Consider the following 22,229-nt stretch of genomic DNA (forward strand, 5'->3'; position numbering starts at 1 on the left):
TCGCACCTACTATGGATGGAGACGCCATTTGTGATCCGCTAGGCATCTTTGGCTGAGTTAGTCTGCCCTGGCGTCAGAGAGCCCGCCAGTTGTTGAACCACCAGGGATATGCCTCGACGTTCCAGCCATGTCCAGAGTTGCAGGGCCTCTTGACAAAGGGTCCAAGACTCCACCGCCCTGTTTGTTGCAGTACCACATGGCAGTGGTGTCCATGAACACCTGCACTAACCTTCCTTTGATGAAGGGTAGAAAGACTTCCAAAGCAAGCAGGATAGCTCGGCGCTCCAGTAGGTTGATGTGGAGTTTGGATGCTGTCGGAGTCCAAAGGCCTCTGATCCCCACCTCTCCCAGATGGCCGCCCCATCCGGGGAATGACACATCTGTCACTACTGCTAGATATGGTTGGCGAAGGGAGAGGGATCTCCCACTGACCCAATCGCGGTTCGTTAACCACCACTGCTGATCTGTTGGAGTTCCCTCCGAGATCTGGACTACGTCAGAGACTGTCCCCTGATGCTTGGCCCACTGGAACTTCAGGTCTCACTGTAGAGCCCACATATGCCAGCAGGCATGTGTCGCAAACAGGACGCAGGAGGCCATGACGCCCAGCAGCTTCACAGTCAGTCTCACCGAAACCTAGGATAGAGACTGAAACATCGGTATCATAGCTTGAATATCCTGGACTCACCTTTTGGGAGGATAAGCCCGAAAGTGCACTGTGTCCAGAACAGCTCCAATACAAGGAAGCTTCGGAGAGGGAGTCAGGTGTGACTTTGGCACGTTGATAGTGAACCCAAGCAAGTGCAGGAGGCCCGCCGTAGCCTGGAGGTGGAAGTCGACTGCCTGGGGTGAGCCCACCTTCAAAAGTCAGTCATCGAGATAGGGAAAAACTGGTACCTCTGATCTTCGCAGATAAACTGTAACCAACACCATCTCCTTTGTGATCACCCGTGGGGTGCTGGTAAGGCCAAAATGGAGCACAGCAAATTGAAGGTGCTCGTGGCACACCGTGGACCGCAGGTAACACCTGTGGGCAGGCAAGACGGGATTGTGGAAGTATGCATTCTGCAAGTCCAATGTTACCAACCAATCTCCAGGGTCGAAGGCAGACAGAACTTGAGTGAGAGTGAGCATTCTGAATTTCTTCTTTTTTGGAAAGAAATCAAAAGGGGGTAGGTCTAGGATAGGACAAAGGCCTCTGTCCTTTTTGGGCACCATAAAGTAACAGAAATAATAAACAAAACCTACTTTGGCATCAGCACCCTCTCTATGGCTCCCTTGGCCAAGAGATGGTCTTCTGTCAGCCTGTTGCAAGTGGGTGGCATGTGTGGAGGAGTGGTCATGAAAGGGAAAGTGTAGCCCCTACCCAACGGTATGATGTTATCGACCCCAAGTGGTGCAGGTGATGGTGTTTCCTGCTTCCCACTGATTGCCCATGATAGTTGGAGGGCGAACTAGAGAGGTCTGGAGGCTGTGTATGCCGGGGAAAGGGGTTTGTGGGGGAGGGACAGGAGAAATGGTGTACTGGCCTGACTACTGGCTGCTAGATCCAGAGGTCTGGGATACGAAGTCATCAGCCATGCAGAGGCTGGGAAGCTTGCATGCCGTGGTGGCTGGGCGGGTAAAGATGTAGCTGGAAACCCTTTCCGTGGCCAGGAAGAAGCAAAAGGCAGAATGGGGTCAGCGGGGGCCCATGAAAAGCCCAAAGTCCTGGCCGTAGCTCTGCTATATTTGAAGTGCTCCAGAGCGGAGTCCACCTTGTCTCCAAAGAGTCAGGAGTCACCAAAGGGCATGTCCATTAGCGAAGCTTGGACATCGCCTGAAAAGCCAATCGCTCTCAGCCAGGTGTGGCGCCGTAAGGCCACCGACGATAAAACCGCTCTGGCTACAGAAGGGTCGTGTCCAGCGGCGCTATAAGGCCACCGACGATAAAACCGCTCTGGCTACAGAGTGTGTCGTGTCCAGCCGACATCGAAATGTGAACTTAGCGGAGTCTCTTCCGTTTGCCACAATTTGGAAGAGTATGGCCTGGGCCTCCTCCAGGTCCATGGGTAGCACCTGTGCAACCGAATCCCAAAGTGAATGGGAGTACCGGGCCAAAAGGCAAGCAGTGTTCACGCAGTGCCAGGCTGGCGAATGAAAACATTTTCTTGCCTAAAATGTCCAGCCTCTTGGATTCCCTATCAGGTGGGGTGGCCTACACCCAGTAACTATTTACCACCCATTCACAACAATAACAATTAATATGTACACTTGTCCCCCCTTTTTCTACAAATGTTTCAATTTCCCCCTGCAGCATCAGACAGCCCTCTCACCCTGACCCATGACTTTCTGGTGTTAATTCTGTTTTGTGCACCATGTCAGGTATTATGCAGCACTATGGATCTATCTACCAGATATTGTATTGCATCAATAGGCACTTACGCGGTGTAGTCACAGATCACATCAATCATGGCTTGCATTCCTGTAGGATAATGCTTGATATACGTTTGCACATTTGGGACCACCTGCACATCATAAATAATGTATGCTTCAACTGTGCCCACATGTAGGGGCTTATACTCTGTTTTGTATAGGTTTTTCCAGCTCTGAGGAAGTTGCGGGTCTCGTGTCCCGATCGACGAAACACGTGTTGGCTGGAGCTACTACAAGAGAACATTAAAGTCATCCATACATGCCATGATTGTTTCTTTACTATAAGTGATTGACTTTGAATATTGTCTTATGTGTGCCGGGCTTGATGTACATTGTCGTACAGATCCTTGGATCTGAATTGTGGGGTGTTGGGTGATTACCCCCTCCCTGAGCACCATATACCTAAGAAGAAGAATATCAGATATACCGGTAATAGTGAGCGTCACTCCCACACTGGGCACAATCATCCCACTCGCATCCCTCCAGTGACAACGCTCCCTCATCTCATCGGATCACCTTGATAGATGGGTTGAAGTCTAAAACCTCTTTGACTTCTTGCTCTTCTTCCTCTTGTGGGACAGACTCAACGTTGAGCCACCTGACTACATTCCCGCATGGCACCTGGGGGTATTCAGGAGGTGAGGAATCAGCAGCTAGGAGTACACATCAGAACAGGCAGACCAAGCCTCCGGTCAATGCAGTCCACCAGCATATCCCTCTATTTATGGGCTTTGTCGCAGCAGCGTTGTGGTCTGTACTCTCTTTCGTAGGGCCGCATCCGCTGATCGTCTTGCCTGCCCACAGGTGTTACCTGCGGTCCACGGTGTGCCACGAGCACCTTCAATTTGCTGTGCTCCATTTTGGCCTTACCAGCACCCCACAGCTGATGTATCCCCAGGCTGCAGTTCCAATGCAGCCAGGGGCGTAACACAGGTCCCTCGCATTCCCAGCAGTGCGGGGGGGGGGGGCAAGCTCTAGGGGGCCCCCGCAGCACTGTACTTTGGCCGGGAAGCTCCTGATAGAGTCCAGAAGGGGCCCCCTCAATTATTGTTACGCCACTGAGTGCAGCATGCAGCCTAGGTTCAAGTGTTTCCCGGGCCTCCTCCTACAGCTGACTACAATTCCCAGAGGTACGAGTCAAGTTGAATATCACTTCACCACCAGCATGAAAAGTACCACTCATGTTTATGTGCATCAGTGGGCAATAAAAATGCAGGATATATGGTAGATTAACAATTCGCAGAAGAGCCTCAACCTGAGGGCAACCATTCCACGCTGGAGGCCCCACACAACCATGGGACCTGAAGGCACACCAGAGGGTACCATTAAGGTGCCAAAGATGCAAAACATACTATCCTTAAAAGCCCACATTTGTTGCATCAGCACTGATGGACCCAGAACCTTGGGGTGCATCGTAATCAGCTCCTCGGCAGGGGACCGGGAGCGAAACCTCAGGACACACTGATGTCCTCATGAATTATCAAAAGGAGAGTGGAGAGCCTGGAACAAGGCCAGCTTGGACCGCTTGTGTTTTTTCTTCTATTTGTACTTATCCGAAGATTTGGAGTTTGTCAACAGTCTATCACAGGACATAAGACCACAAATACATACACAACTACAGTTGTCAAAATATAAAATTCCTGCTTGTAGAGCCTATTAAGGATTAACACATTGTAAATCTTCTTGCCCACTGGTTTATTTGGGTAGGCCACCAACATCATACCCTTGTCTACCACTGTAATCTGCAAGATTCCGCTTAACAAAACACCTGCCTACAAACTTTAGCACAGTGTAATAACAATTCACCCTTAAAAAAGTAAGTCAGGCCTAATTGCTTTGTCATAACATTTCATTATAAACAGATCACACCTAAGGAATGTGACATACCTTTTTCCCAGAGTACTGATAAGGCATGTAGCCTTTACATCTGGCTTAACACTATATCCAACACAGGCTTACTGAAGTATAAGATGGTAACCATCATGCATACAGCTTTAAAAATACAGAATTACATTTGGCAAAACAATATACAACCCCTCTCAATAGGGCCCTACAAGAATCATTACAGTGAAAATGATCTACTCTCAGGATTTGTCAGATGAGAGACCAACAGCAAAACCCTTGCCTACTATGGTAATCTGTGATATTACATGTAACAAAATACCTGTCTACATTCTGTAACATAGTATGATAACCATTCATTGTTAGAGGGCTATAGCTTGTCACCATAACCAGTTCAGGCCTACTGTTTTTAGCATAAGCTTTTCCAAAAGGCACTCATCCAGCACACAGTCATAATTACTATCTCCCCTAAGAAGTCCTAACAAGGAGTCTCACAAAACAAATTTTCTAAATTCATTGTCACAGTGGGTAACCAACACAAAAACCCTTGCCTACTGCGGTAATCTCTGAGATTCCATGTAACAAAATACCTATCTGAAGGCTTTAATATAGAGTAATAACAACCCAGTCTTAAATACCTATTTGAAGGCTTTGATATAGCCTTGCAGCCTGCCATAACGGGCCATACCGGTCATTAAAGGCCCGCTCCAGCGTTAAAGGCGAGGGCCTTTAACAAGGGAGAGGGACTTTATTGGACGGTATAACCCAGCTACGGAGGGCTATAAGGCTATTAGAACATTCTGCCACTAGAGGGCAGAATGTCCTAACAAATAAAACAAAGGCCTCTCGGAGCCTGAGGGGGTTTAAATCCCCTTGGGCTCCGAGAGGCCTTTGTTCACAGCAACAGCGGTGAACAAACACAACATGGAATGTTGCTCTGTGTGCTTTTACCGGCCGTTGAAGCATGGAGCACTCCATTGTATTAAATGGAGTGCTCCACATTCCAATGTTCTAATATTGAGCAATAACAACCCACTCTTGGATTGCTTTTCACAATCAATATGTGAGGCCTACTGGCTTTATCGTAACTTTTCATAATAAACAGATCAGGCCTATAGCAATGATCATTGTCTTGCCACCATAACCAACTCAGTTCAGCTGTATTGAGTATAAGATTTGCCACAAGCCAAAAATTGCAATACAAGATCCCTTTTTAGTTGGAAAGACAGAATATCTGGCCCAATCGAATCCTGTACTCAGGGGAACCCACATGTGGGAGGAGACTAGACCCTCTCTCAGCAGTACATTAAAAGTTCTCGTTTGTTGATTATGTAAGGTCTGCAACAGCTAAGTGTCAAGCCAAACCTAAAAATGCATGAACATTAGCGAAGCCATGGGCATCCCATACTGCTCTCAAACACAAAACTGCACTCTGAAGTCTAAAGTAAATGACAAAAAGGGAAAGGGTAAGCGCTAGGACTGGAAAACAGCAATACATTCCTCATAGCCCTCCTCCCATCTGTGTTGCTGCTAGAGAAAACTAAACACCGTAGACTATATTCTTATTTAAGACACATTAAAAGCATTACATTGCCATGTGTATCTCTTCGAAATGAATAGCTCCACTTCTCAAGGCAGCCATACTGCTCGCTGGCTCATGCAGCTGATAAGCAAACAAAATGATCATCTTCAAATTGACAGCAGAAGTAAATTCTGATGATGAATTCAGCTCTATCATCCAATCATGCCCCTTAGAGGGTACACCTCTCTGCAATATGATTCGTAAGCTTAGAAATAGAACATTAATAAGGTCGGGGACTAGGTGGAAGTCTGAAATGAGGAGGGGATGCTTGTGGATGGAGGCCTTGCAGAAGTAGGGGAGAAGGATGTCATAACAGGTAGGACAAGTAAGCGCACATAAGTATGGGCTGAGGAATAGAGAAACAAATGCATAAAGGAGGAAAAGAGGGTAATTCCAGAATTATGATCATAGGTAGCAAGTAGGGCAGACTTTCAATCAAGTGACACAAAAAGGCATGGGCTTATTACACTGAAGGGGTGAAGGTGCAAGGGCTTATCTCAGTGTGCCATTAGCATTCAGTGAGCAGCCCATGTAGAAAACGCTGAGTGGCATGAACACCACATGGAGAATGGTGGATATGATCTGTTGGACTCACTTTGAATCCTTTAGCTTAGAAAATTGTTGTAACACAGCTTTTAAATCACTTAGTGGGGAAAGGGCCAGCTGGAAAAACAGAGTGATCAAGAGTTGCCAAGTATTTATTAATCACTGGGGAATGAGGAACATGGACCAGGAATGTTTATACTAGCTAGGGATACTTTTTCTCTGATAATGTTTCTCCAACACAGGATCTTTAATAGATTCACCTGCATAAATTATTATTTTTCGCCAGGATGTCAACCTCAGTAACTTTTAAATAACAGTGGTGTGTTAAATGCATTTATGATTAGTAAAAACCATGAATGGTATGAAGTCCCCCAGGGATGGTGAACGCCACATCCTTACCTAGAAGAAACTTCCAACAGTAAAACTGTTGATAATTTTGAATAATTTTCCTCAATACTTCTGAGACCGGATGATCATTCATTCCTTACGTTCCTCAGATTAACTGTGCCTTAACTAACCTTGCATCTTACCCATCGGCCATTCGCCGGTCTCCAGATTCTGCCTTAAAATGAGAGCCTTTGTGGTTTTCGTTTAAGAAGTTCAGATTTTTTTATGTTTAGCAATCGTTGGCTGTGAATAGGTAATTAGCTAGATGCAATCACGTTCTTTATCAAATTTACAGCTTTAAACAAATACACAGATAAAATGGTGGAATTCAGTTTTATTTCAGTTGCTTGACAAAATACCCATAAAATTCAAAACTTCTACCATTACAAAAATAGTTCTCTACAAAGGATATGCTCCGTCCGCAGCGCCATAGCAAATATATTAGGACAGAGTAGTGTAACTCTGGCAGCCTTGCATGAAGAGAGCGGTACATGCGAGGCTACACAATCAGCAATTCAGTAACCCACAAAAGTGTCGTCGTTTCACCCGTTTGATAAATACATAAGTTAATCATTTAAATTAGCATTCCACAAATGTACATGTAATTTAATGGCTGATTCTGTATGAACACAACAACCCTTTTTTCTATATACATCGTTTCCAGTCCTCTCAGACATCAGTATTCCTAAAGGATCTGTTGTCAACAGTACTCCTGTGTTCATTCATGTTGGTCCCACAATATACACATAATACAAAAAACAGAAGCACAAATTTACAAAAGGCAAATCATCTGATGACACTACAAGTGCTGGATGTGCATTATCTTCTTGTCACGTGGTGCACCTGTTTGTGAACGCTAGTGGAGCCTGTGAGAAAGATAAAGAATATTAAATAAATATATATAGTGAATAAATACATATACGGAGGTCGAAAATGATTCCAAAACTATATTTAAAGCTGTAAAACGCTCTGTCATCCACCCACTCAATTGAAAAGGAAACCAACTTAAAAAAAACACTTATGCAGCCTCAAAACTAAAACCATATGCAACATAATCTACCTCTTTAATTGGTCAAGCACATTCACACCACACACACCAGATTGGAATACCCTACGATGGCAATCCTTGCTACTTTTTACCAAAGATGACCTAATGGACATCCTTCCATTGCTCAAAGCAACAACCTATGATGATGTACTTGCCTCATCGACTATCCAATCCTCCTGTCACACAGCCGTCTCTCCCACCCTAACATCGCGAACACCTTCCTCCAGATGAGAACCTTACTAAAAGTGCTGAATACGAGACACACACCTTCTTCGAAAAAGCACAAATTGGAACCTAATGCTCATGCAAACTATCAGCCCATTACTTCCCTTCCAATCCTAGGCAAAATTATAACTAAGTAGTTTTACTGCAGCTCTAAAATAAATCTCCATTGCAAGCCTAAAAAATGGTTTATGCCCCTATGCAGTAACAAACTACCTGATAGAGGCATCTAGCCGCAGATTCCTGAAATTTTTCAGCAGTACCTCTGCGCCCTAGCGGACAGCGTTGTACGGCTCCATGATGACGTTGACTCTGGTTGTGACGTCAGTGTAGCCATATAAGTCGCCTCCGGCGTGGACATCAGTTTCTCCTTTCCCGTGCTGTAATGTGGATCCGGAGAAGCGCATCTCTGGCCGTTTTTTGTCCAGCTGTAACGATTTTTAATCTTAAAGTGTGCCAGCTCTCTATGCCTTCTGGGTTTAAATTCTGTGGATCTTGTGCTCGACAGATGTTGGGTACAGATCCTCATTCTATATTCATGTGGTGCTTGGGCGAGCACCACGACGCTGAACAGTGTGACGCCTGACAATGGCTGAAACTAAAGGAGCTGCGGGAGCAACGAATGAAGCTCCTGATGACGGGGTTGTCACAGAACTCCAGTTCTCCTAAGCATTGGTCAGCTATGGCTCGGCAATGGAGCCGTTCCAGAAGCAGTTCTCGTGTGCATTGCTCTCCATACCATGAACGGCGAAAACAGTCCAAGTCGACATTCCTCGGTAAGCGTTGTCGTAAGCGATAAAAGTCTAGGCTTTACAGGGATTCTTCAACTCACTACATAGTTTCAAGCGGCTCTTCATGACCTTGTGCTGAGGACTCCGTGCAAGAGTCGCTTCCGTGCCTCTCCGCCTTTCCTGGAGCCGGGGCGACTCGGGCCCAGATGAAAGAGTATTATGATGCTCTTCATATCATATTTTGGTCTTCATTCCCCTGGAGCATCTCCGAGCCCCAAGGAGATGATGGGTGTACTGACTGTGTCCCAGCCAACTGATTCATCCTCTGTTGCAGTTAGACCCTTAGACACAGTGAGGCTAGTGCAGAGCCCTTCGGGGTTCACACCTGTGTCGCCGACTGACTCTGAAGCGATGTCAGTTGTTTCACTGGCATATGTTTCGTGGCGACGGTGGGGTCCAAACCGGAGTTGGTGCACAACCCTGCTGAGAGTCTGGAGGCGTTGACATCCCCTTGACTCACTTTGTCAGCGTCGCCACTGTAAGACACCCTTCCACTTTCTCATCCCGAGGTTGATAAGGCGCAGTGTCAACATCGATTAACGCCGTTTATGAAGCCGATAATTCATGGTTCTGTGGGGGCTTCACAAGAACAGTTTGTGGAAGGAAATAAGGAAGGGGTTCTTTTTGGGCAACCAGTTCCAACAGATCCTCCTTTGATGAATAGCAGGATTTCTGTGTTAGGAAAAGTAAGCGGGTTAGAATTATCCCCGGCTTCTGGCCTTCTATCTCCTTCTGGCCCTGCCTCGGAGACCAACTCTTCCTTGGCAGATATGTTAAAAAGGGTGGCTGAGGTTTTACATTTGAATCTGCCTTTGGTCTAGAAACCATTGAGGTTCTTTATCCAGGTAAGTCAGGGATTGATGCAAAAACAACAGTTGATGGACAGAATGCAGAACAATGTCATACATTCACCCCAGTTCAGAGATCTGGGCCTAAATCCATTGTTTTTTTGCTCACCATGCCTTTCCAGTTTGAACTCAGCCATATGCAAATCAGTCTTGACTCTGTGCCTCATGGTAACAGTCCAGCCCGAACTGCCAAGCCAGGTCCTCCCTGGACTGGAAGCAAGCATCCTAGGACCGGTTTCGGGGCATCACCCCATATCAGCTAGGCCAGGGTTACCCTTTTGCAAGCCATTACATGATATTTTACTGGTGGCACAGGCTAGACCTGATACTGGGGCGCCTGTGGACCGTGCTATTGCCCACAAGCACCACCCTGCCCTGATGATCCTGCTTGTCTTCTTTATCAACGAACACACCACAGTTTTATGGTACAGACTGCTACAGCTTCCCACGATGTGGATAGTCTTCCTCATACTCCGATTGACAAAGATTCCCTAAAGCAAGACTCTTGTGGGAAATGTATGTTCTCTTCCACCAGAGCGGCGTTACGTTCCATTAACACAACTTGTGTCCTTGGACATTTTTCTCATGCCTTATGGAATTGGTTGGAACAGCTATTGCCATTGTTTCTGGAGGCCAATAGGAACAAACTGAATTAATTGATTTCGGATGGACAACAAGCAGCTAGATCAATCACTAGGTGTAGAATGGACACCACTGATTCGATTGGTCGAGCCATGGCGTCTTATGCGGCGTTACGCCAGCTAGCTTGGCTTCATTCTACTGGATTTTCAGAGGCAGTCCAGTAAGTTTTAATTGACATGCTGTTTGATGGCATTCATTTGTTTGGTGCCCATGTAGATGCTGCTTAGCATAGGTTTAGGGACAGTCGGGGTGGCTCAGATCCTTAGCCCTGTTCCCTTCTTTCAACTTTTGTTTTATTTTAGTGGAGATGATCCTGTACAGAAGGCTCATCTTGGTTTGTAATTTGGCTCAAAACTGCATTATGATATGGTATTTTCAGTGTAACATCACCAAATGTGGTGTCCCTGCCTTTGCAGGTCTTATTTTTTAGGGTATGTTTGCTGTTGATGACAGGTTGTCTTTCTTTGAGACCCTACATGGGGTTTTTCCTACCCGTCAGTAGGTGTTTTGGTTATCTCTGTTGAGGAAATCCTCACTCAAGAGATTTGGTTCTATGCTTTCTTCTCAGGTGAAATTGATTACCTGTGTTACCTGCTTGTAGAAACATTTGCAGTAGGCTTATTGTCTTTTCCTTTTAGTAGGTGTGGGTCTCTGTTGGTGCAGGACCTGACCTGTTATTTCATTGGAACTTCAGTTTCTTGGTTCACAGTTTTCTTTCGGTAACTTCTTGCCTTATTTCAGCAAGTTGTATGCCTTAGATGTGATGGTTAACAGTTTTTAGTTCCCTTCTTTTGGAGTGTTTTTTTCCTCCACTTGTTTCTGGGTGTATTCTTCCTTCGTTACAGATTGTGACTTATTTATTCTTCATGCCTTCCATTTGTATGGCATCAAGGTATTCTTATTCTTGAAGGTTTTCCATGCTTCTCCTGTAGGATAAAGGGTGTATCCATCTATGTAAATATTTGGTGTTTCTTACGTCTACGTTGTTTGTGTTAAATTTTAGTGGTTTTCTGTTACAAGAAACATCTTTTTTAGTGTTCTTCCTTCGACAACACATTACACTGATCACTCTCAAGTATGTTCGGTTGGGAAGTGCTGCTAATTACTGGATTTTGTAGTTGTCAGCTTTTCCCTTTCTTCTTGGAGTGATCCTCATATGATTTACTGATGGGCTAAAGCCATGTAGACGTTTGAAGAAAGAACTCATTTCGGTCTCTCCCTTCAGTGCTCTGTTATTATGTCCTGTTGTGGAGCTCCAACTCCCATCTATTTTAGGAGTGCGAATTTTTATTATGTACAGGCAGGTTTTCTGGTTGTACATTCTGGATATAATTTTGCTCTTTGTAAGGGTGCAGATTATGAAGCAATATTTTTGTCCTGTCTCTGGTTAGGAGACAGTGAGTTTCTTCTTCACTGGTCATTTTATATATGGGGTCTGTATAATGATGCACACATTTATTGGGCAATGAACATACAGATTTGCATAGGTGTTTTGTATATATGTGGATACACATATTTATGGCAGATGTGTATCTTAATAATCATTACCTTTTTTGTTGGAATACAGTTGGTGTTAGGTTTTAGAAATGTATTTTCTAGCTTGCAGCGTATTTATGATCTTGTTCATCCTTTCCACCTCTGTGGGGTTACATGTTAGGTGAGCCTCGCAGTTCACTCTGGCAGGAATTATTTTTATTTAAGGATAGGTCTTGATTCTAGCAGTCCTTGTTCTTCTTTGTTTCTCTGTCCAACATTTCCATGGATACTTCTTTATCCATGTTCTGCTATAACCTCGTTTAGAAATCCTTTGTCTTCGGGTCTCTCACACTCAAGGCCCCTATATTCTGTCGGCGATTGTTACACGTGGCAAAATATGATCATCCATCTGCAGCTATGAATAAGAGGGTACTTTAATCATGCCACATTTGTGTGGCAGACACCATAGTATAAAAAGAAAAACAAGCATTTGCAATGCAATAGGTCTCGCATTTGCGAAATTTTAAGCTATTGGCATTGTAAATGACAATGCCTTTTATATATCTGTTTTCAAAACCAACACATAGATAAAAGGTTTGTTATCTACAATGCCAGTAGCTCAAAGTCTCGCACATGCGAGACCTATTGCATTGCAAATGCTTGTTATTTTTGCTATTATGTTCTCTCCTTTGTGTTTAGACATCACTGAGCGAGTCGGTTTACAAAGTTCTTTGATAATGTGATGTGTCATCTAGTAGTCATCAACATGTGACCTTCAGGAGCCTGATTGAAATGGACGCTGTGGTGAAAAAATGTAAAAAATTTAAAATGTGTAGAAATACTTACCTATTTAAGACGTTATTTGCACATAGCACGTTATCAAGGCCGCAGGTCAGAGACCGAAACGCGTCATTTGGACCTTGTTTTGATGGAATAAACGTATACATCAATTGGAGTCTGTGCTCGTGTGTTTCCTTGTGTGGCTGAACATGGTAAGAATGCACACTGACATTCTTTGGCAACACTTCCAAAGTTACAAATCTGTGAATATGTATTTCATACCCTCTGCCCATGTTCCCATCCTTAAATTACAATGTCCACCTACAGAAAATCTTCCCTACTTAAAGGTGCTACCTGATCGTACTTTCGGATGTGGGTGTAAATGGCCACAGATCCCGATTCTAAGAATCACTAGCCCTTACACTGTAATTTAGATACACATATTGATTTGTAAATGAGGGACAACATGGTTAGCAGGAATAGTTACAGTTCCAGCAAGTTCTTACAAAGTGTCACCTTTCCAATATTCTCTCATACGGGAACTCCCGATCTTGACCTGGTCAAGAAAGATCTGCCACAGCGAAACTTACGTATGTGCACTGGAGGTACTCTTGAATTCTGTCCCACAAAGTGGAAAACAGTTGTGACATTTTCAACACTGAGATCAACTGATGGCACAATCAAGCAAAGAAAATGCTTCAGTTTATTGCTGTCCATATGTCCTTACAGTTCCCCAACTGTTTTAATTTCCTTGTATTTTCGCGTTTTGCAATTACGTTTTCTCTCTGCCTTCCTGGCCTTCGAACCTCCTTGTTCAATTCTTGTGCCACATTGCCTGTTTCCTTTACCGCTGGAACATATGCCCTAATTTGTCCCCCTTGTCCGCTGTCTTTCACCTTAATCATTTTTACATAATACTTGTCATACCACCACTCAAGTGATATATTCCTGCTTGACCTTCCTGGTTTTGCCCTGGACTGGAGTGTGCAAGCGGAGTACAAACTTCCTAGATTCTGTCTTTGACCCTTCTCTGTGATTTCAACGAAATTTCATAATTTTCAAAAGAGTTGTGGACGAGTATCGGGCATCAACAACTGTAACTCAGTTGCCAGAGCAACTTCCGGGTGAGAGGTCTCAGGCAGGCAAGAAAGGGAAGGGTGAATGAAGACTACTAGCCACCCCAGATGAAATAGAATCCACTATTGATATTGTGTGACTAAGTTTATTTGGGATCACCATTTCGATACTCCTTAAGAAAAATAGGAGAATCAGATGTCCATACCACCCTACTATGTATGCAGCACAGGCATTAGTTGCAAACTCCATCAACTGAAATAGCCCACCTCAAGGAAGAACTGTCCGAGCTGTCCAAAGCAACTGAGTCAGTCAGAGATCATTGGCATTAAAGAACTTCAGCCTGCATCAAGCCCACTTTATGGCATAAAATCAGGTTGGTCCCATCTTATGAATGTAGAAAATGTAATTCCTACATCTCAAAATCCTGAAGTTTTGCTCCACTCTGCCTGAGGCCATTGATAAATTCCACATTTGTGAAGCTTCTCCTAATTCGTCTGTTGATCAACAAGTGAGCAACCGGCCCTTGGGGCAAAGTAAAGGAATGAATGCCAGTGACTGACCATCTACTCAAGATACCAACTGCAAGTTGCAACTGTGCCAAGTAAAAGGCCCACCATACGAACCCACTGACTGCTAAGGCATAAGAGTTACTCCCTGCTAAAAGCTCATGTGGCTCAAAAAAGTCTGGAATTCCAATAATATGACTCCTGGAAAAAAATGGACAAATGAGGGAACTGGGTAAACATTGGTGAACCATCACCCTGCTATCTGTTCCCAAAGAATCATTGGAGGCCCTGAGTAATAGCACTTTAGCCTGGATTAGGAGCAATATGTGCCATGGGATGATCAAACTGACTGACTTCCGGGTGTTCAAAAGAGTGCCATTGAAGAACTGAGCCCATTGACTGGTTTTATTGTCATAAGATGCAGTATCAGTAATTCCCCTGACACACTGAGAGATATGTGACAACAGCCATAACTCAGTAGAGGTTTCAAATCGTCTCAGTATTTGCAACTTTCTTTTCCCTCACAAGCACTGCTCCTATCTGATCCTATTTTCTATAGAGTACCCTATAAAAACTGCAGATATTCACTGATTTAAATACCGAGATTGTTTTCATGTAGTCAAATGTATATTAAGAAATGTGCACGCACTTTGAGCGAAGCTTTCCAGATTGTATATTTTATTCCACGTTGGCTTAATGTTAATCGCTTACCGGTTGATGGGTAGTCGGTTGAAGCAACTGCTGCAGTGATAACCTTATGGAAACAAAAATTAGACGAGGACAGAACAGATGCTGAATGGCTCCCAATGATCTAAACCTGTTATCCTTTTATCTTCTCTATTTAATTTGTACTTACCTGTGGTTTTTCCCTCCCAAAAAGGAGTGTCACTTAGCAAGTCTAAGCAATATTCCTTATTTTTTATTCCAAATTTTTTTAAACTCATTTTTAATGCATTTTCCGTTTTTACAATACAGCTAGTAACATTCCACATGAGTGTATCATGACAGAGAGCCAAGCCTTAGCTGCTTACTCCAACACAGTAGATATTATTGTATCTGAATATTTTCACCTATCCTTTTCCTTCATAATGCTTGATATTTGCTTTACTGAGGCCCGAAGTGTGTTTAAAATACAATCTCACAAAACAACACGTTGCCCTCACCCAGTTTATTGGTGCTGAATTCACCAATCTCAAAATGGTGGGAGGATGCACCGGCCTTGTCGGAAATAGCACTGGTGAACCTCAGATCACACCAGCTGTCAGCAGCGAGCTCTCCACTCACCGAGCCACCATCTCGGCTTCATAATGACTTTTATGTGCCTTTTTATGGAGAGCTTTATGAGATGTTAAGCGTCGCTCCCTTTTCTCTATTTAATCACAGCAGAGTACGGAAACCTGTTAACAGCAGTACACACGGAGGCCTAATGCACACTCCATACCATTTACAACCAAAAAACCCATGAACAGAAGCACTACGCTCGTATGAGTGTCACGCAAAGCACCGCCGAATTACTATGCACTTTGATTAACTTTCAGTGACCGTGTCTATAGGTTGCTTGGTTAATGGCTTTCTGTCAATAAAGCAAAAATGCTAATCTATCTTTACATCTAGTTAATTCTGAAGTGTCTCTTTACATAAACGGTCTATACCTTTCCTTCATTAAAATGGCAATCAACCAGAATGGACTGAGCAGGCCGTTGCAGATCTGATAAAAATAAAATAATTAATTTCTAGGCTATGCATTTTGCTGAAGTTGTCCTTGAGTATTTTCGTCATCGCCTTTTTTTAAAGGGCACTCAGAACCAATGTTTCACATTTGCGAGCATCAATCTTTCCAACGTGATAAATTAAGTACGATGTATTGATAGTTTTTGACCGGGCTTTTAAAATGTACATACTAATGACAATTGTGGACTTGTGATTCCTTCTGTAGTTTACCATCGCAGGGATGTACCGGGTCTCTCTCTCTGTCAGGTTGTGATTTACCTCTCTCTGCTGAACTCTTGCCCATGTAGTAAAAGCGAAAAACGGTAGAGCCTGATTCGCGTCCATGTTTGTAAATATGGAACAGAGCAAAATGAATAAACAAGCCAGCCTCGTAAAATCGCTGCAGAGCGCACGGTTGTAAAAACAAGCCCACTAGCAAAAGAGACGTGTGCGGTGCGCGCGCACATGAACTGAAAGCTAAGAGGAGACGCCATGCGCGTGCACATCGCCTGTCCGTACGCGCACATGGTTTGTCTCCCTTCGCTAGCAAAACCCACAACAATAGAGTCTCGCCAAGGCGAAGCAACGCATGCGCTGCGTACGCTAGGCGAGACCTAAACAATTAATGACTGTGGCGTCTTTCACTCTGTTCATCCTGTTCCTGCAGATTTTTCTCGAGATCCGCGGTCCGTTATGAGTCCCTAGTTCTCACTGTCTTGCTATCGAGAACCTTACATTGGATTGGCGTTCGTTTCACCTTCGACCTTCCTAATCCATGGTTTCACTTCATCCTTGGGGTCATGTACTTGTTGGTACCACTGATGGTTGGTTTTGGATGAAGTTTATACTCCTTCTCTGAGTCACATTTTGCTGTGCCTGCAGGAGGTTTCACTTGACCTACCTGTGGTCCTTGCCATGATTCATATAAATAGTCTTTCCTACATGTGTCTGGTCTTTTTAGTTTAGGCCAGCTGGTCTTCTCAGAAAAGGTTTGCAGGATTGGTTCGCAGGCCCACCTCTGGGTTGGGTATAGCTGAGGTATTTAATTCAAACGTTAAGAAATCAGCAACTAGATGTCTCTATCAGATGGAAAAGTAACTTACCTTCGGTAACAATGTATCTGATAGAGACACAATCTAGCTGTAGAATCCTTAACACCCTGCCCATCATCCCTGCTCTGATGTAGGGGTTATTCCCCTTTTCAGTACTGGTTTTATACTCCAGTGATCACTGTTTCATGTAGTGGCGTGGCTCAACAAACCATGTAGTCTTGTCTCATAGGTCTTGTGATATTACCTTACCATTCATTTCCATTTGTGAGTGACTGGTAAAGAGAGAGGTGTTTTCTTTTGCTTGGCTGGTTTATACGCCAGTGCGCAAGGTTTCACATAGCTTGTGCTTCATTGATTCATTTGTTCTTTTCCTTAAAGTCCTTGGCTGGTGTTGACATAGCATTTATTGCTACTTTCTATTCATTGCTTCAAATAATTTTTTTCTTTTTGGCACACAGTTTCCACAGCCAGTTTCTAGAGTGGCTCTGCGTTCTGGCGCAGAAGGTTTCATAGAAGAAACTGACGTCTGCACACCTCTGGAAACTTATATGGCTCCACTGATGTCGCAACTGGAGTCGATGTCATCATGGAGCCATACAACACCATCCCCCAGCACGCAGAGGGACTGCAATTTTTTTTCCAGATCCCGTTTGATGCCTGGGAAGAATTTAAAAGTTAAGGAATCTGTGGCTAGACTATGTCTCTACCAGATACATCATTACTGTAGGTAAGTAACTTTTCCTACAGTTCTACAAAAACGTCACAATGGGCCGGAATTAGAGACAAGTAGAAACACTGGCCTTTGTCCTCCTTGTCCTCACCATTGACCACAACAAGTATAAGCATCCCTAACACTGTCCTCAGGCTACCCTATGTCCTTACCTCAGTCAAAATTAAGGTAACTCTAGGATGCCCCAATGCTATTTAATATCTGCTACCAGACTATCATACTATTGCCCATCACAAATATGTGAATGAAATGCAACTCAATATTAGTGTATCCTCTGCAACTGGCATACAACAGCTAAAACATTGCCTATATCCCATTGAGCCGTGGTTGCCTATCACCTACCTAAAACTAACTCCCAAAAAAGGAATGTATGTTCATTACGGTGGCAAACTAGATGTGTAGATTGTGAGTTTGATTAACAAAATGCAATTGATGACTTTCTCCTTTCGTCTCTGCCAATGCTAAATCACTTGGATTCATTATTTCTTACAGGGAAGATCTAGAATACATTGACCCTGAATCTTAATGTTTCTCACACACAACTGTCCCTGATTCCTAATGCTTACATATATATTTCAACAAAGCTGCACACACCACGAGTAATGCTTGTGTATCTATCACTCTAGTATCATTGGGGCACTCTTAATGAAACTTCCTATGCCTGTCATCACCACCATAATTGCTTCACTTTAAGCCCCCAGTCTTGGAGACCTAGAGTTAAAGGCACCGACTACACTAAACTGCGACACTCTGTTGCATGTCTTAATGAAAATGTTTTCATGGTCATCAATTGCGTATAAACATGATCTCACCAGTCTAATATATACATTTCACAGACAAAAGTAATAAAATACTACATTTTGAAACATTTAACAAAGAAATCACACTAAATGTCACCATTTTAAGCATGAATATTGTGAATGCCTCGATTTATAGAACACACCTTCAATCAGGTCCCTCATATATACACGTTCACTTATGCACATCCAGCAACGTTTTCATTTAACTTTTGGTAATTGATTTCACAAGTATTTTAGTTCAGGTGACACAAAACTCATTAGACCAAAAATCAAAATAAAGTACCAGAATGTACACTTCCAAGCCGCCGCTGCAGTGACTCCAGCCGATTTATGTAGTCTGTAAGCGCTCTATCAGGATCATAATTCTGCAGATGGGAACATGGGCCTAGCTCCACTGGACCACCATGGTACCTGACGTTATCAAAAGGAAAACACGACCATTAAACGTTGATATAACAAGGAGTCCTACGCCAGTAGAGTAACACGTTTTCTATGCATTTCAATAAACAAGTACCAGCAAAGCCTATTTTGCAATAATCATCTAGTGACAGCTACTTTAATCGTGCATTGGATTATAATCACTGTGCTGTGAATGGTGTTTTTAATCATATGTAGGCTTTACAAGGAAGTAAACAAGCACATATAAATGAAATTTCTTGTAATTCATGTTTTACCTATAATTGTTGTTGTGTGTTTTATGGTTTTAATTAACTGAAATAAAGATTTATGACTGATTGAATTTTATATCTGTTTAGCGTTCCTTTTCTTGCTGCTCTTGGAGTGACATTAAATTGTTTACTAAATCACAGTACCAATAAAAGTCAAGTAAAATCCTTTTACTATGCTGTCAGTTTATGAATCTAGGGAGAGTTTTTCACTGATTACTATTTATAACGTTATAGGGTAGAATGTGCCATCTTGCCCATATTCTGAGGTAACTCAGTGCGCAAACGATTTAAACTGTGTCCTTGAGTAGCAGACTGTATGCAAGATGTTCAACTGAAGGAGTATGAAAGTGTGTTCCTACTGCAACCTCCCTTGGATTTATAATGACCTCCTGCCAATCGTCATCTTCCAGCTTCCCAACATTTCTTTCCCATTTGGCCTTTAGTTTATCCAGGGCATGTTTTGCGTTACTGTCAACATCTTTTCACAGTACTTCTTTATTCAGGCTGACCACTGAAACTGCTCTTTCTGCCAGCCCATTTCACTTATTAATGAAGAAGTCAAAATACGGGGTTAATGGTATTATATGCTCTCTGATACGTCCAGATCAAATATTCTTTGGCCGTGGCGTTCCAAATGCAACAATATTGCATATCTTCAAAATGCGTTGCTCTGATGCAACACCTAGATGACCCATTAGCACTCCTTCTGGGGCACTTCAATAAAGCCTTCGACACCATTGGCAGGGAGCATCTTAATGTGGTTGTCTCAAAAATTAAAATGGACCGAGGTTAGTGATGGATACCTTGTGCACTGGAGTCAATCTTCCTCAATCTACAGTAGAGAAGACAGCCCTATTTAGTATTGTTTCTCTCTCCAGGGTTTTATACAAGCTTCAGAATTATTCATATTAAATCCCCCATGACTTCTTTCTGTGCTTGGTAGCACTGTTATGTACTTTGTATGTCTCTATGGCAATAAGCTACATATCCGCATATGATGGGAGGTTGGATATGACTTTAGCAGAAATGTTTTACTGTGCCTCAAATCTGGTCAGCATAGACAACTGGTTCTATGGCCTAAGATCTGACACAGCATATGGAGCTGAATAGTGGGCCCTTTGTGAGGTTAATCCACTTCATTATCCATCTGGACATCATCTATAGAACCTACCTACAGAACAATATGTAGGATTTCCCATGACACCCTGAGGGATATCAGATGGGGGATAGGCTCATAAAAGAGACACCAATGTAGGATAGCAGCAAAATTAAGTAGCTGTCACCTAGAAGGCTTTGGCGGGTGGGATAACCTTAATATTACTAAAGTAGGGGATATGGTACATCACAATTACGCGTTTGCTTCTCCGGACCTTCAGCTGGAATTTGACCTTCACAAATGTCAGTTTCTCTGCAACTTCAGCTGAGACAGTGCGTCAAGCAATATCTAAGGGGCTTCGATGTGCTGCACAACTTTAATTAATTTGACCTAATGCTCACTACAAGCCACTCTGGCAGGGTCTCAACATTTCAAAGCTTTATAAATCCTGGGTCACCAACACACCAGACAGTTCAAAATCTCAGATTGACATGGGAAAACAACTTGGGTGCTTTATCTGATGAAGATCAGCAAAGGAAGTCACCATATTCTTCTGTCTTCGGCTAATCCTATTTAAATATTCCCACTGCAGAGTTTACCAGCGTTTACATAACCTCTTTGGGATATGCAGTGTTAATCCTCCCCCACTCTTTCTATGCTGCCGCATGCTGGAGAGGGGTGTATTGCACACACTGTCTGGAGTTGCAGGGCTGTTCATGCCTTTTGTCTCAGGGTGGCTGAAATACTTTCAGACGCTGTAGGCTTGGGAATTACTGTTCTACCTGAAGTTTGGCTTTTAAAAATGCTTGATTACTTCAAGCACAATAGGTACATTAAAGTGCTTCTTAACATGGGGATGGCTTGGTCAACAGGTGTACTACAGAAAAATGGCGAGATGTCAAAGCCCTTTTGGTGGCACACTGGATCAAGGCAATGGAGAGATGCATGTCCTCAGAAAATTCCATCTACTATGAGCACGGACGCCGTGTTTCTAACTGAAACATGGCTGCATACGAGTTCTGGCCCTGATATTGCGGCCGCCCTACCATTTAACTATGGCATAGTCAGGAACGATACGAGGCTTAAGCCAGGTGGGGGTATTGCCATTATTTAAGAGAAATCCTTTCTGTGTAAATTTGAATAACTGCCATTTATGAACTGCGAGGCGGCGTTATTTAAGCTTACCCTGACTAATAAGTTCACTTTCTCAGGAATATTATTGTAACGTCCCCCTGGGCCGTCTGGCCACCAGGTTTCATCCTTTGCGGATTCAATAACACCTTTTCTTTTAAATACTGCTAATTGCTTGATTCTGGGCGAACTTAATTTGCACTTGGATGATCCTGCATGCGTGAATAGCACTACATTTATCTATGATCTGGCAGCATGGAACAGTACACTCTGCAACTCTGGTCCCACTCACGTTTCTGGCCATCTACTGGACCCTATCTTTTCCAGTTTTTCCAATATTCAATGCTCACCAGCTCTTCCCTTAGCTGGTTGGCTCATTTTGCAGTCAGCTTCCGCTTTGAGATCTTAGCTAATTTACCTACAATTGCCCCTAATATTAGCAAACCTACCAGGAATTGGGGAAGACTAGATATTCAAGTCCTTAATAAGCTTTTATCCTCCAAGGTTCCTATAACCAAACAAACGCGGACTACTCTTTCGAGTACTGTTCAAGAGTGGCTTTTAAAAGCCATTGATACCTGTCTTCCTCCCTCTATCAAGAAGGTGAACAACCATCGTCCTCCTGCACCTTGGTTCACTGAGAACTTGAAATTGGAAAAATCAAAATGCAAAGTTCTGGAAACTCGCATACAAAAAGGCTAAAAAGGACTACCATATTCTCTGCAAATTGGCTCGTGCCGAATATGTCACTTCAAATATTTCTAGTGCACTGAATTGTTCTAAGACCCTTTTTAAAATGGTTAAAGAGCTTTCGGGCTCTGAAACCCAAGCCATGCCTCCTGCACTAAATAATATACAATGTGAAGACTTGGCCAAATAT

The 22,229-nt window shown here is 43.3% G+C and overlaps 1 protein-coding gene across 5 annotated transcripts in view; it reads right to left on the minus strand.

Moving 5' to 3' along the window:
- Positions 1-7,088: 7,088 nt before the first annotated feature.
- AKAP9 (A-kinase anchoring protein 9) overlaps positions 7,089-22,229 on the minus strand; it is a 1,384,828-nt gene continuing 1,369,687 nt past the window's right edge. For all 5 annotated transcript variants that reach the window (XM_085631105.1, XM_085631108.1, XM_085631107.1 and 2 more), the window contains 2 exons: positions 18,738-18,865; positions 7,089-7,638 (listed from right to left, as the gene is read on the minus strand). In XM_085631105.1, the coding sequence (XP_085487231.1) occupies positions 7,592-7,638; positions 18,738-18,865 (175 nt within the window). In that variant the 3' untranslated portion in view covers positions 7,089-7,591. The remainder of the gene's footprint in view (positions 7,639-18,737; positions 18,866-22,229) is intronic.

The sequence above is a fragment of the Triturus cristatus genome, chromosome 10 (genome assembly GCF_964204655.1).
Source record: "Triturus cristatus chromosome 10, aTriCri1.1, whole genome shotgun sequence".
NCBI classification, from domain to species: domain Eukaryota; kingdom Metazoa; phylum Chordata; class Amphibia; order Caudata; family Salamandridae; genus Triturus; species Triturus cristatus.